This window comes from Typopeltis vanoorti, chromosome 6 (assembly GCF_054136105.1).
Source record: "Typopeltis vanoorti isolate ZY-2024b chromosome 6, IOZ_Tvanoo_1.0, whole genome shotgun sequence".
In the NCBI taxonomy this organism is placed as follows: Eukaryota; Metazoa; Arthropoda; class Arachnida; order Uropygi; family Thelyphonidae; genus Typopeltis; species Typopeltis vanoorti.
Window position 1 is genome coordinate 99,632,316 of NC_143554.1, and position 17,066 is coordinate 99,649,381.

General features: G+C 34.4%; 1 protein-coding gene across 1 annotated transcript in view; it reads right to left on the reverse strand.

Moving 5' to 3' along the window:
* The window catches only part of cert (ceramide transfer protein), a 210,772-nt gene that overhangs the window by 25,537 nt on the left and 168,169 nt on the right, over positions 1-17,066 (reverse strand). Inside the window, exons 9-10 of the mRNA XM_090395057.1 lie at positions 12,605-12,766; positions 6,946-7,009 (exon numbers count right to left, since the gene is read on the reverse strand). Coding sequence (XP_090251183.1) covers positions 6,946-7,009; positions 12,605-12,766 — 226 coding nt within the window. The remainder of the gene's footprint in view (positions 1-6,945; positions 7,010-12,604; positions 12,767-17,066) is intronic.

The following is a 17,066-nucleotide window of genomic DNA, read 5'->3' on the forward strand; positions in this document are numbered from 1 at the left end:
ACTATCAACAATAACATAGTCAATGAGACTTTTCTTATTCCTTGCCTCTTCTGTCCATGTGAATTTGTGCGCATTTTTATGTTGGAACATGGTGTTAATAATAACCAGTCCATGTCCTGAGCCAGGTATTTTCCATGATTATTTGCTTTGCTCTCTTCTCCAAATTTTCCCAAAATATTTTTGTATGTCTGACAATCATTTGTACTCTGTTATTTAGATCCCCCAACAAGGACCAATTTGTCCTTTTTCATTGTGTCAGTAGCTTTCTCTAGAGCCTCAAAAAATTCCTCCATTTCTACATTAGTAGAACCTTCTGTGGCACCATAGGCACAAATAAGTCTCATTGTCCAGTTTCCCATTCTGATATTTGCCCACATCACTCTACTTGAGACTGCCTGCCATTCAAGAAGATTAGCCTCGTATTTAGTGTTGAATACTATGGTTACCCCTTCTTTTCCTTGATTGTCATTGCCTGAATATAATATTTTGTACTTATTGCTCAGAAAGAACACCAGTTTTTGTCTTTTTTTGTTTCAGTCACCCCCATTATGTCGATCTGGTACTTATCTAATTCCTCAGCTGGCTCCATTTCTTTGCCATTCAGGCTTCTTATGTTGATAGTACCGATCTTTAACTCTGGCAATATTGAGTTGGGGTTGTGTTTTCAGATTTGTTCCATTAGCTGACTTTTCGCTGTTCGCCCTGGTGAAAACAACGGGGGCCTTGTTTAACCGGGCGACGCCCCAGCCGGCATGAAATTTTGTCATGTTGTACCATCATTTTGTATATTGGTTTAAGCCAATAAGAATACAATTTGGTCGGCTAAATCCCAAATTGCCAGCCCATCCTCGTTTGTTCAGTATCCGGGTAGATACCCAACAGGGTGCACCACGAGAAGGTGTGGATTGGACATTAGGTCAGACGCCCTGGTCGGTTCTCCGCATTCCTTTAAAGGCTATGTGGAGGTCTCCTCTCAGTTATACAGCTTTGACCCTTAAGCACCCATTTTCATGAATATATAATGAGTCATTCCTTATTCATTTTGAGTGAGTGGCTTTATCACTGCTTTTCTTCCTTGCTTAAGTTCACAGAATATTATTAAAAACAAGTGGCTTTTCCTGGTGATTCTAAAATAAGTCACTTGTGTCTTTAATAACACTAAATTTCTGTGTTTGAACCTTTACATTAAAGTTCTCTTCAAGAATGTACACATACACTACATTAAAGCAATTATCACAGTACCATTGTAGCTACATAATTTCTAAAACTAACCTGCCTGGCCTTACTCTTTTGTTGTTAAATAAAAAAATAAATAAATACATAAATTTAAAAAAATTACATCAGCCAATCAGAAAATGTATATTTTTGACATCCAATTATTAAACCCCTATTAACATATTCACTGCCTGCTCTATAGTTTTTGTATTTAGCCTAGTGTCCTAAGAAACTTGGCTCTCCTGCCGACCTAAGTTACTCTGTTTACTTTCAAACAAACAATAAGTGATGTGATCATTATTTTGTTTGTTGAAGATTAATGTCCATAGTTTGATACTCTTGGATGAGTGCTAAAACTGTCAGGGGTTCAATATATGTGTTGAATAAAATTATTGAAAAAGGTCTCTGCCTTTTAACACACTGCAGACAAAATTAGACACAAGTGGCTTATTAAGAAACAGGGGAAAACCTCTCATGAACTTAACCAAGGAAGAAAATATAGCCATAAATTCACTCAAAACAAAGAAATGCTCATTAAAAAAGCCAACAAAGTTAATCAACAGTTTTTATTAGAAAAAAACTTCCTGGCATCTAAAGCCAATACTTATGAAAATTAGTGAAAGATTACTTCTTGGCCATCTGAAGATGTGAAAAATTAATAGACTACTAAGAATCTAAGTACTCCTCAAAATCTACAAAATAACCAAAATATGACCATCAGATGACAGTTATACATAATACCTAACCCAGAAATTAGCAACACTAAAGGAGTTGGTAGGTTTCCCACCACCTCTTATATTAGAAACAGTCGACTTTATTTTGAAAATTAAAGACTGTTTTAGATAAGCAAGAATTTTTAATCAGTATTGACACTACTGCCCTCTTTATAATGTCTCTGTCAATGACTCACAATTCTCCTTTTATAAAGAAATTTTTGTCTGATATTACAGCTTTCTCTGCCCATGTGCTCCATTCTGGTTACTTTATGTGGCAAAACAACTTTTACATTTAAAAAGAACATGGCTCACTGTCTCCCTCACTGTAAACTTCTTTCAGGAAAGATCTGAGCAGAAAGCTCTTAAATTCACATATTTAAAATCTACATTTTGGCTTAGATAAGTTAATTTACTTGTAATTTGGCCACATGGCTACGAAACCAATGTTTTTCTCAGATATTTAAACAAATGACACAAGCATGTTCAGTTCACAGTGGAAACAGAAACACAAAACTCCTTAATGTTCTTGGATATACACTTGTAACTTGAGTTCTGTTCCTCATTTAGAGTGTAATGCAAACTTAAATGTACTAGTAAATTTGCACCTATATACTGCTATCACCACACAACACATAAACTAAGGATAATAAATACTTTCAAAAATAGTAACAATTTGTTCCAATGAAAATAAACACAGAAATAAATGAATCAGACCTACCTTTTTATGAAGAAGAAAATTGATAATATACTAAAAGACAAACCAAAACAATGATTTTAGCTAAACTCTGTTGCACTGAAGGTATATTTCAGAAAAAAAAAGGTAGAATTTAAAGATGTACACCATGAAAATTACTTTTAATTCGTCTATAAAAAAATGACAAACCAAAACAACGATTTTAGCATATTCAAGCCCCCTCCCCACCACATCCATGAGTATATCAAATAAATATACATATAACCTCCTGTATATAGGTGAAACTAAATGCACAATAGATATATTAAAAAAGAACACAAAAACTATATCTACTTAATGTACTATGGAAAAACAGGTTTTCTTATGCTCTGGAGACAGAAAGGCACATAACTCTTCATCAAACAAGGTCATACAAAAGTAAGTTTAAAAAGGCATGAGACCTTAAAACAGCAAAATGTAAACAAGAATGATGGCCTCAAAATTTTTAATTCTGAGACATGATAAGCATTTTATCTTAACGATAAGAATTTTCTGATTGATTGATATAATTACTGATTATTAATTCTTTTAATTACAAAAAGTTAGGCTATGTAGGTTAATTAGTTTTAGACATTATGTAGCTTACAATAGTATGGTGATAGTTGTTTTAACAGTGTACATATATGTATACCAGGGGCATATGTTCAGGATGTGCTAAGTGTGCAGTGCACATCCACGGAAAAGCAATATCACTGATATATTTTTGCATTTATTCTTGTTAAAGACTCCCCTAATTGTATCCTGGCATCACGTGATTCCTAAAATTACACACAATATACTAATGCTTCATGAAGAGGATATTTTTTGGCACGTAAACATTGCATTCGCCTTAATATCCTGGGTGTGGGGTCACAAATATGGGCACTTTTGAGCCCTTGGAACAGACGTGCAGATGGCACAGTGGGTCAAATTCTTAGCATTCCAGTGGTTTTAAACCACCCAGAAGGTGAGACAGGGTGTATGGGGCAATGATACCCAGAAATTAGTTGCTGTGATTGGTTATTGTGTCAACTAATCCAACTGAAAGTTGTCATTTGCTGTTTTTGTTTTCTGAGTTTCATCTGTTTTGTGCGCATGAAGTGTAAACTGACATGTGTAGGACACTGATATAGACAAGTTTTTAATATATAATTTTCTATAAATAATTTATAGCTTTTTGTCCATATTTACAATGTGAAACAGTGTTGACGATCATCTGAATGTCCCATTTTCTGCCAGAGCTTTTGCAGATTGTACAATTGTAGTCAAAGGATGTAAGCCTCATCCTCCTCTTCCAATTTTACTATTATATTTATTATTATTATTATTATTTGTGACACCTCCAGGGAGTCCAGACTCATAGAGGGAGGGCACCTACTCTACAGCTGTCTCCACCAGTCAATCCACCAACACTATCAACCCTCCACCACCACTAGTATTTCCGCAGACTTTCCCCAATCACAAACATCCATGCCCACGGCAGGATTTGAACCCACAGCCTTTTGGCTGAAGAGTGGATACGCTAACCACTGGGCCAACTAGGCCAGTCTAATTTACATTTGAGTAATTCAAATATACTAACCAAACATAGCATTCTCCTTCATTACTGTTTTCTAATATATCTTAAAACAAACACATTGTCCCCCACTCTATGCAGATTTAGTTACAATTAATTGCATTGGACCAATTAAGTGCTAATGTGCCATGCACTCTTAAAATTTCATACATCAATAAAAATGCAATCATATGGGCATGAATTTTGTAGTGCAAGTTACATAAGTCACATGCAATACACCCAACCAAAATGGGCATGCAATGCCACTGATGCATACATGCATACATTACTGAAGATGACCATAATGAAGGTTAAATAGCATTTTAATGATATTAAAGCTTCTCCCCCACTTTCCCCAAATGGTTGTTGAGTCCATAAATTTAATAATAGAGTTGTTCTACAATCAATTATACTGAAAGGCTCTCACTGAGCAGTAACCAGCATAATGTAATATGGATGCCAATTACTCTATGCAAAAACCACTGTTTCCAGGAGAAAACACTATCATCTCCATATCAGACAAGTTAATCAATTGCAAATTCCCCAATGAAAAGTTCTTCATGCACTAGACAGGATTCAAACTCAAATCCCTCCATCCAAAGAGCATTGGCTGAAACTGACTAAGTTATGGAGACTCCTCTAAATACATTTTTTTCTCCCTACTAAAAAAAATTGGCTTAATTTTGTCTTCCCTTTACTTTGGAAGCAAGTCATGTGGAATATGATTAACCTATAAAAAAATTTAAAAAAAATTAACACTTCTAAGATCCTGTTTAAAAAAAGAATTACTGTATAACTGACCCAATGTTCACATCATCAAAATAATGATATCAAAAATTTGCTCGAAAGAAGGGAACTAGCCATTTCTTCTAATGAATTTTAATGATAACATTTCTGATGATATATTTACTATATCCTGCTCTTTTAAGCTAAACTGAAATGCATTTTTCACAAAAATGTAGTACTTATCTTGCATAAATAGCATTTTACAGAATAAAACAAGCAATACCAAAACTTTGTAACTTTTTAATTATTATAACTAATATTCCACTAGTATTTGAATTAGCATCATTAATACAAGATTAATACAGGCCAAATGAATTAAAGCAAGGATAGTGCAATCTGATGACTGCAATGCAGCTAGAAAATGAAGTTTCTATGAATGAGCATATGGCAATTACAGTAACTGATGTAAAAAACTGTTTAGTGTGAATGATGACTTTCTACAGGTTTAAAATAGACATTACGTTAATTTCTACTTGGGTATGGTTGATGCAAAATAAATTCAATGGAAATAATGATGCTGTAAGGTAATTTTTTCCACTTTATTATGTGATCTATAGTGAGGGCACTGTCAAAAAGTTCCAATTTTCCATTGTGTCGAAATGTACTTCCATGTTCTCACCTTATTACAGAAAAAGCAAAATAACTATTTCGCTTATTTTGTAAAGGAATTTTCTATCATCTAAGTCAGTTTGGGATAATATTATTAAGCATCAATAGATGCCAGTTAAATCTTAACTAAACATCACATATAGTAATTTATGTTATTTTTAGTATAGTTTATATCTTATTTTATAAATTAATGCTTATGTCTCAAAGATACAAAAGCCTTTAAATTTCATTATGAACAACATTTTTTTTTTTTTTAAACGAAGCTCTCCCATAGGTTGTAAACTGCCTTTCCAACCCAAAATTATAAGTATACTTTTTATTAGTAATTCCTAAACTCATAATTTGAGGTCATCCAAATTCTGCTTGTGCATGTGTGTATTATGAACAGCAGGAAGATTTTGGGGAAATTAATGCAGCTGTAATTGCTGATGCTTGGGTAGTGCATGACAGCAGCTGCTCTCAGACTTCTGACTTAATGTACCAATGTCATTTAATCTTGAGAGATGAGATATCCAAAGTGTGATCAGCTACCTTAAACTTCTATATGAATCAATATTAAAGGTATTAGTCTGCTTGTCAATTACAATTTTGAATTACTTTTACTGTTACCTAATTGTAACAGTATTCAGTAAAAATATTAGCAGTTTAATAAATAATCTTAAATAAGATTTATTAATCTCCTAACTCTATAACAAATAAAAAAAATATTTCACAAATTTAATTTGTTCTTGTGTTGTGTTTCATATCTCTTAACATTAAGATGAATAACTGCCAATACCTAAGCCTCACATGTTACATATATCTACAAATATGCAAAATATTAAAAAATATATTTAAAAGCATTGTTGTTTGGAATTATAGCCAAAGAAGGCTAAGTGGCCAATGTATAACTGTTAATTGCATGTGTTCCTGTCTATTTGCCTGTGAACAACCTAAATTTCTGGAATGAAATATCCTACCACATGTATAATATATCAGACTGGCTAATCTGCCTTCAGCTGATTTTTTTTTTTTTTTTTTTTTTTTTTTTTTTTTTTTTTTTTTAAATGAATATTCTTCATATCCTAGATGACATTCAAATCCTGGTCTTTCAAATGAAGGGCTTCTAATCTGCCTTCAGCTGAAAATTTTTATAAAGATTCTTCATATTCTAGATGACATTTGAATCCTAGTCATTCAAATGAAGGACACTACTGAAATTGACTTGAAAGAGCATTTTATGTATGGAACACAGGCAGTTGGAATTAAGCACAAAAACATGATAGGCACACTGACAATGAACAAATTACAAAGTATGAAAGTGACAGAATGAGTAACAACAGCAGTAAGAGCACTAGCAAAATAATACTTACTTTCCCAGTCAAATCTTACTTCAGGACTGAAGAAGTAATGACACATTTCATGTCCAGTTACACCCTGCAAAAGATATTACTACTTTAAATTTATATATTAAGCTTCCATTTTTTTAAAATACAAATTACATAATTCTAATACAGTTGATATTAGAAATACTCACTATTGCAAATTTGAAGAGACCACAGGATAAGTTTGTTATCTTCCATAACAAACTATAGTAAGAGTTTAATAGGTTTAAACCTTATAATATTATCATTCCAGCAGGTTCAAATTTGATCATCTTTTCTTTGAGACATCTGAAACACTAAGAAATTACCTGAACCTAACTGATCAGACTACATGTCAATCTCCAAGTTTTGGGAAGTGATCATTATTCACTGTTCATAAGTTGCTGTTGTTTTTAAATGAATAATTATTTTGAACTTTTTTTTTTAATCCATGCAACTTTTTTTTGTTCCTCTGAACTCACATAGTGTACTTTTGCTGCAACCGAGAAGCAAGATATGCATAATGCTTGATTTATGACTCATTATTGTGATTCATGTTTTAAATGTAGTCAACAGTCTGTCTTCCTGATGATAATGTCTACATAATGTTGGATGAAATATATTCGAATTTTTGAATGAAAGTCTATATTGTTTGTTACATGTGTAAGCCATGAAAGTTATTTAAATATACTGTCATGGGAGGAGGAGAAGAGGAGAGAAGCAAGGTTTAAATAAGTCAGAGATCCTGCTGTAGGATAGGAGTCCTAAGTGTGGCTTTCACCACTCCAGTTCTTATTATACAAAGAAATGAAAATCAGCTGCCTCTTATTAAGGATAATATAAAATAAATTTCAAATATTATCAGTTTATCTGATATGAATTTTAAGAATGTTTATAAAGTCTGTTGGCTTATCCATACCATTTCAATGCAGTCAGTCTCATATTAATATAAGATCAGTTTCAATAAAATAAATAGAAATAAAGTAAAAATGACTTAAAGAGAAAGGTGGATTAATTAAGAAAATATATTTAAATTTAATTTATTAATAAACAAGTGCATTAGCAGATGTAATGATTTCTTTTGAGAAAGGGTTCATGCTATACTACTTTGCTCATTTATTGTCTGCAATATACAGTTATTAAAAGTCTTAATGGATTTTGTTCTTGAGATCTAAAACAGAAGTTACTCAAAACTCAATGTAATCCAATAAATAATTTTATTTTTGTGATACATTTTACAAGATATGTAAGTGCCTATTTTTCCTGGACTCCGGATGAAAAGATTTTATTGCAACTTAATATTTGATTCCTTACAAAAATTTATAGTCATCAATTTCTGACTACTTATAGGAATAAAATATTTTTTTAAATTTTACAGAGCAATAATTCTGCTTTGACTGGATGGAAATGAATAAAATGTAGTACATTTAGGATGTGCATTAGAGATTGTCCATGTAACTAAATTAGTTTTAATTATACCTTTTGCAGCAGTAAAATTATGCAAAAACAAAATTATATGTTTATATTACCTAAGCCAGAAATGGCCAACATTTCATAGACTGCACTATAATTTTGACACATTTGGATTTTCACAAAGCAGTACTACCAAATAATGAATCAAAAATTTAGTTCCAAGCAATTTGAAACTAATGTCCACAATTATAAGAACGCACTAATCTGATGTACATTTGGTTATCTCACTCACTCACTCACACACACACACACACACACACACACACACACACACACACACACACACACACACACACACACACACACACACAATTATAATACAGTATTTTCAAACTTCAGAATTGGTTCATTTTTTAATGGACAAAATGATCTGAAATGATAATTTCTCCCAAGACTATGGAATTTAATGAAATTTGCATTTAGTATCACTATTAAAATTTGGAGAATTCTGGTTTCAAATAGACAATTTTAACAGTAAAATTAAGCAAAATAAATTATACCCAGTGTCTAAGCAAAGAAAAAAAAATACAAGAATACTATTTATTATGAATTGTCTATAATACAGTTGACTCAGGACTTTGTTTAGGACTTCTTTTTTTTTTTTTTTGGGTAATTTGTTATAGCAAACATGCTATAACAAATTACCCAAAAATTCCTGAACAAAGCCGATATCACAATGCTATTAAAAAAAATAAAAAATAAAAATAAAAATATAAAAAAATCATAACAGCAAACTATCTGCTATAACAAACCATTCCTGTAATTCCTAGAAGTTTGTTATAGTGAGAGTTGACTGTATTTTCTTTACTTATTTAGTTCATATATATTCCTATATTCCTGTGCATGTGTGTGTTTCTGTGGGATACTTAAGGGTCAAAGCTGTATAATTGGGAGGAGACCTCCACGTAACCTTTTTAAGGAATGCGGAGAACTGACTGAGACTTTTGACCTAATGTCTAATCCTCACCTTCCCGTGGTGCACCTTTTTAGGTATCTACCTGAATGCAGAACAAATGAAGATGGACTGGCAATATGAGATTTAGCAAACCAAAATGATATTCTTATTGGCTTAAACCACAACGTAAAATGATGGTACAATATGACAGAATTTCATGCTGGCTGGGGTGTCACCTGGTTAAACAAGGCCTCCCCCCCCCATTGTTTTTATCTACTGGAATAAATCCCAACTCAACATCAGAGTTCAAGATTGACACTATCAACGTAAAAATCATCAATGGAAAAGAAATGGAACTAGAATTGGTTAAGTACCAGATCAACATAATAGGCATGACTGAAAAACAAAGAAGACAAAAATAGGCAAGATCTTTCTAAGCAACAAATACAACATGTTATATTTAGACAATAACAATAACTAAATATGAGGATAATATTCTTGAATGGCAGGCAATATCAAGCTGAATGATGTAGGCAAATATTAGAATGGAGAACTGGACAATGAGACTTATTTGTTCTTATGGTCCCACAGAAGGAAATTGATGAGGCCAGGGATTTGGGGTGTTGGTGGATAGGGAGTTGAAAATTGGAGGGCATATTGCAAAAGTGGCTAAAACAGACCATCGGATTACTTGGTTCCTGAAGAGCACCCTGACGTGCAGAGATAAGCAGGTTATTATACCTCTTTATAAGGTAATGATAAGACCCCATCTTAACTACTGTGCAGATCTGGTCATGGGGGTTTCTTGGGGATAAGGAGATTGGAGAGGATCCAAATGCCCGTGATCATCATGATGGCACAGGCACCAAGAACGATAAGGACCTGTGGATATGAAATGCACCTTATGAGGACAAGAAGATTTGTGGATTACAAAATTGTTGATAGGTGGGAAAAGAAATGATATGATTGATACATGTAAATTACTGAAAGGTTTTTAAAGGATTGAAACAAAGAAAATTTTTCAAAACAGGTCTAGTGGAAAAAAAATTGAGGAAAAGTATGATTAAGAAAAGTGTGAGGACTAGCGTTTGACTGTGAATGAGTTCAAAGCAAAGTATGATGGATATTGCATGAATATTGGATAGTGCTAGGCATAATGTTTAGGGCCTCTTTCAATGAGCCTACAGACTCCATAGAGTTGCCCGTATAATAATCATCATGGATCATTTCTATACTCATTTTTTTCATGAACTATCTGATGGCTTATGTTATACCTGCAGCCTTATATAAAGAAAATAGAACAGGAGACAGTATGTTCAGTTTGCTCATCTTCCATCATGTATCAAACATCCTTCAGAAACCCAAGTTGTCTAGAATATGACGATTAATCCCATGACATATTCCTAAGAAGGCTTGGTTGGCAGAGTGGTTAACATACTCATTCTTCAACTAACAGGTTGTGGGTTCAAATTCTGTTATGGGGATGGATGTTTGTAATCGTGTTTTGATGGGAGAGGTATTTCACTACTCAGTGAAAGACCACCAATCCACTTACTAGAGGTGTGAACTGGCAAAAAAAGATCTCATGTTTAGTCTGTAAAAGCAGGGTTTCTGGACTGTGTAAAAATAATATATAAAAAATAAATAAAAATAATTACTTAAATTAAGGGGATATTAAATCCCGCATAGTTTTAAAACCGAATAAGAAACTCAAAGATCGGAATCAGAGAGTTTCTTGCTGAATATAGTAAACTATAAAGTATCGGCGACACTAGCGTTAGCCAATGCAAGTGATCCTAGTACGTAGTACAATACCGGGCAACTCGTTGCAAAGGTGGAGGAAGTTCAGATCGCTATTCTTAGGTATTTTCCATAATGTAAAAACACATTTCCTAGGAAATGTATGCTGTTATTACATTATGGAGGGAGGTCACCACCCAGACCGGTTTCAGCCTTTTTTGAGGCTTCATCAGTGAGTAGCTAGACCTAATACCAAAGTGTATAGCGAAAGGAACTTATGTACTCTGCGAACGAGTTTTCCAAACAGGTGCAACCATTAAGTTACTTAAGTATAAAGAGCTAATAAGCTTCATTTCGGCAATGAAAACATTACTTAAATTAAGGGAATATTAAATCCCGCATAGTTTTAAAATAAGAAACTCAAAGATCGGAATCAGAGAGTTTCTTGCCGAATATAGTAAACTATAAAGTATCGGCGACACTAGCGTTAGCCAATGCAAGTGATCCTAGTACGTAGTACAATACCGGGCGACTCGTTGCAAAGGTGGAGGAAGTTCAGATTGCTATTCTTAGGTATTTTCCATAATGTAAAAACACATTTCCTAGGAAATGTATGCTGTTATTACATTACGGAGGGAGGTCACCACCCAGACCGGTTTCAGCCTTTTTTGAGGCTTCATCAGTGAGTAGCTAGACCTAATACCAAAGTGTATAGCGAAAGGAACTTATGTACTCTGCGAACGAGTTTTCCAAACAGGTGCAACCATTAAGTTACTTAAGTATAAAGAGCTAATAAGTTTCATTTCGGCAATGAAAACATTACTTAAATTACCGAAATGAAGCTTATTAGCTCTTTATACTTAAGTAACTTAATGGTTGCACCTGTTTGGAAAACTCGTTCGCAGAATACATAAGTTCCTTTCGCTATACACTTTGGTATTAGGTCTAGCTACTCACTGATGAAGCCTCAAAAAAGGCTGAAACCGGTCTGGGTGGTGACCTCCCTCCGTAATGTAATAACAGCATACATTTCCTAGGAAATGTGTTTTTACATTATGGAAAATACCTAAGAATAGCGATCTGAACTTCCTCCACCTTTGCAATGCGTTGCCCGGTATTGTACTACGTACTAGGATCACTTGCATTGGCTAACGCTAGTGTCGCCGATACTTTATAGTTTACTATATTCGGCAAGAAACTCTCTGATTCCGATCTTTGAGTTTCTTATTCGGTTTTAAAACTATGCGGGATTTAATATCCCCTTAATTTAAGTAATGTTTTCATTGCCGAAATGAAGCTTATTAGCTCTTTATACTTAAGTAAATAAAAATAAGAAAAAAAACATTAGCTCATCCATGGTACTATAGGTTAATAACTTTCATGGGTGGGAGGACACACTCATAAAAGGAATTTATTTATTCTTCTCCCCCATTACCTATTCATACAATCATGCAAAAGATTAATATATCAACTCCATTCTCTAAATTTGCAAGGAATTTGTATAAAATAATTACTTCATATTATTGTAATATTCATAAATAAAAAAATATTAAAACTTACTCGGACGATGTGAACAGCTTTAAGTGGATCACATATAACTCCAGCCTCTTCCACTTCTCGTTTGTACATTTTCATATCACCATCTTCGACAAACATTTGCCAACCACCCTCGCCAACTCCCATTTTTGCATATTTCAGCTGTTCCATTGTTATCTCTTCAATCTTTGAAATACATATATAAAAATTACAGATGATACTGAGAGTTTCAGGAAATAGAAGAGACATAAATTAATCACCACATGTATATATAAGATAGCAGATACATTCCAATAAATTTAAAGCAACATAAGTCACTCTTATTGAGAGGAGGAGGATAGCAGGGTTTTTCTCTTGGAAACTTGGGTTTTTTCATCTGTTGCACAGACAAATCAGTCATGAGAAACAACCCAATTTACAGACAAAAATACTGTTGTCATGATGGTAGTAGGTGCTGTGTATTGATGGTAGTAGTTGGAGGATTAAGCAGAGGAGTGCCGAGTTGTGTGCACAGTGGAGTAGAGTGCAATGAATCCTTTGGATGTGTCCCATAATAATATCTTAATTACAAATAATTTGAAGCAAATCAATTGAGTTATTTTATTTTGTAGAATTAGTTGATATTAAAGAAAATTTTGCATCTCAATTTTTTTTTTTTTTAGCTGATATAAGAGACCTGTATTTTTGTAGTTAAAGTTGGGAGAGAGGGAGAGAACTTACAAAACAGAACTTTAAACATGCTGATCATGGAAGCAAGTATGCTTTGTTATCCGTCACTATAATTAAAGAACTGAAGTTATTTTTGGGGAATAAAATTATATATCATTCTCAGTTATAGTATGGTAAAGAAAACCAACAAAAAAAATAAAATAATAATAAATTTGTTATTTACCAGAATTTTAGCAACACATGAACTTGGACAGAAATTCCTTTCTATTCACTGAAGTAAATGGCAAGAAAAATTTTATATCATTCCACTTTTTTTTTTCTTTCTTTTCCCTTTGTTTAATCCATACATTATTTGTTGTCTAAACCTGTGTTTCTCAACCTGACAAGCACTGTGGCAATTACATGCTATTTTGAGATAGTTTTGAATTCTAGAGAAAATACCTCCATTTTATCAGATGCTAAAAAATTTCATTGTTCCATAAAATAAATGAAAATAAAATAGTGAGCTATGTAAATCACTGCTTTAGACTTAATTATTGATATCTGATAAATCCTGAGGCACCTTTTCAAACAGCTGGTTCTGATATTAGTTTCTTACTGTTCTATTAATTCATTTTAATTAAAATAATTCATTTTAATTAAAATAATTCATTTCAACATGTTCAAATTGGGTGGTGCATTTTTACAAAGTTTTCCATATACATATAGCATATATTAGTTGCAATTATTTCTTCACAGCATCATGAACCATGAGCTCACTGCCCATTGGTGTGCAATGCCTCCTTCACTATCTTCTTCCACCTTTTTTTGTCCAGTGTCACAGTTTCTGTAAACTCATTCCACACCAGTCCTTCATGTCATCTATCCTTTCTCTGTATGATCTACCTCTTATGTTTATACCATCCATAATACCAAACATAAATGTCTTTATCTTCCGGTCTTCACTCATTCTGCAGATGTGTCCAAATAATTGCAGCTAACATTGTATTATCTTCTGTATTAGATTCTCCTTTGGTTGTATCTTCTGATAGAGCTCTTCATTTGTGATTTTCTGTACCCATCATATTCTTAGAATCTTCCTGTAACAAGTTCTTTCAAATACCAAAATTCTTTTTCTTGATTCCTCATACTTTTCAATCATGGATCTGAAATGTACACTATATGTTTCAGATCCATACAATACACTGCTAAAGATGCATGTGTTTCCAGTACTCTTAATTCTATTTGTTTTGTTTGCAGGCTGCTCACTTTACTTTTCCAGATGTTATCCATGGCCTTCAGATTTGTTCTTCCCTTTGCAATCCTGATCTTTATTTCTTTTTTACAGTCCAAATCATATGTCATTTTACTTCCCAAATATGTGAATTGTTCTACATTTTCTCTTTCTTTTAAGGTTACACGGTAATCAGTATTCATATTTAGGAATTTAGGGACACAAAACACGTGTTGAAATGATTATTTTACTAATTATTAATAAAATAACACTTGGCATTTCAACCCCTGTATTGAGGTCATTATTAGAGGATACATGCGTATAGGGAACCAAGCTACATGCTTTTGCCACCTATACTATTAAATAAATAAATTTTAAAACAATTTAAATAATTAGTAAATAAAAAACTACAATAAACTCTGCCAAAGTTCTCATGTACTAAAATTCTTCTAGATTTGTACAGGTTAGCTTGTTATACTATGATTTTTTTCAGTTGTTATTGAATATTTAAAAAATAACTCGCATTAGTCTTCTTGTAGTGGGATTTTTCGTTGGTTTGTTCTGGTTGTTATACAGGTTGCAAATGGGTCCTCCACATTCTTGGAATGGTTAGGCCATCATTTTTGTTCAGATTTGGATTATGTTTGAGCATTTCACATGCTTCTTTAAATTTCCTCCCGAACCAGGTTTTGGTGTGGTGTAGGGACTTGGTATTTTTCCAATCAATTCTGTGGTATGTTTGGAGTGCATGGTCAGAAAGGCCGGTTTTTCCAAAATGGAGGTATTTAACGTGTCATTTGTGTTTGTCTTTCCTAATTGGGATGGTTTGCCTTGTTTCCCCTAATGTATGGCAGGTTAGGTTAGACCCCCCCCGCATATATGGACTATACTATAGTCTAGACCCCCCCCCCGCATATATGGGCTCCCTAAAACACTCAACCTTAATGACTACACAGGTAAGCTCAAGGCTTTGCTATTAGATCGATCCACTTACCTCCCTATTAATTACAATCCCACCAACTCACAAATTAGAAAACTCCATAGGCTACTTAAGAAGGTTACTTCTTGGCCTGTGGAGGTTACCAACAAACTAAAACCCTATAACTCTACCCCCCCCCCGCATATATGGGCTCCCTAAAATACATAAAGAAAATGTGCCATTACGTCCCATAGTGGATGGCATTGATTCCCCCACTTACAAACTAGCAAAGCATTTAGCCAAAGCGCTCTCACACTATACTGGCAACACACCATCACACATAAGAAACTCAGCCCACTTCAAAGCCAGTATAGAAAACCTTACACTGCAACACAATGACATAATGGTCAGTTTTGATGTCTCCTCCCTATTCACGAATGTACCCCTCAAAGAAACCCTAGAGCTAATCCAAGCTAAATTTCCTCCCGATATCTCAGCCCTATTTCAGTTTACAATAAACTCGGGCTATTTCGTATGGCAGGAAAAATTCTACAAACAGATAGAGGGGACAGCCATGGGTTCACCACTTTCCCCACCCTTGGCCAACTTCTTTATGGAGACCTTTGAAGAGAAAGCCTTAAACTCAGCCCCACAAAAACCTACCATATGGCTTCGCTACGTTGATGATGTGTTTGCTATTTGGCCACATGGCCCAGATTCACTCCTCTCCTTCCTAACACACTTAAACAACCAACACCCTAGAATCAAGTTCACCCTGGAAAAAGAGGAAAACAATAACCTCCCCTTCCTAGACACACTAATCACCCACCAACCTGATGGAACCTTGGTTTTCTCAGTGTATAGAAAACCCACCCATACAGGCAGATACATTCACCAACAATCCCATCACCCCCCCCCCCCCCCACAACAATATGGAGTTATTAAGACACTATTCAACAGGGCAAAAATAATCTGTTCAAATGATCAAGCCCTAACCACTGAACTAAATCACATCCATGACACTTTCTCAGCCAATGGCTACCCCCCCCCGCAAAAAATCCAGAGAATACTTAACCCAGTGATCCACAACCCCCCCCCCCCCTCCCCTTCACAAAAAAGATTACTCTAAATCCATCACCATTCCCTACATCCGAGGCACCTCAGAAAAAATCAACAAAATCTTAACCACTTGTTATAGACCACATAGAAAATTGGCATCCCTTATCCGCTCCACTAAAGACCAACCACTCCCCCTAGACCTACCTGGGGTATACCAGGTCCCTTGCAGCTGTAAATTGTCTTACTTTGGCCAAACAGGCAGGACAGCAAATATCAGAATCTCAGAACACAAGGATTACATCCGATTTCACCAGTACAGCCACTCTGGGCTTGCAGACCACGCTCTGGATACTCACCACAGAATAAGATAGAAGAAAGCAACAGTCATACACCGCAGCAAGTTCAAGTATGAAAGACTATTCATGGAATCAACCTCAGCCCTTAGGAACATGCCAAACCTCAACAAATTTGGATGCATGAGACTGCCCCAAATTTGGGAAACAATTATCAGAAGAACTTCAGCCCAAAGGCCAAGAACCACTAATATAGCCCGCCAGGGGGCACCACCAGGACTTTAGGAAAACGTCAGCTTCCTAGCTTCAGTTCTCATTTGCTGTTATGTAGTA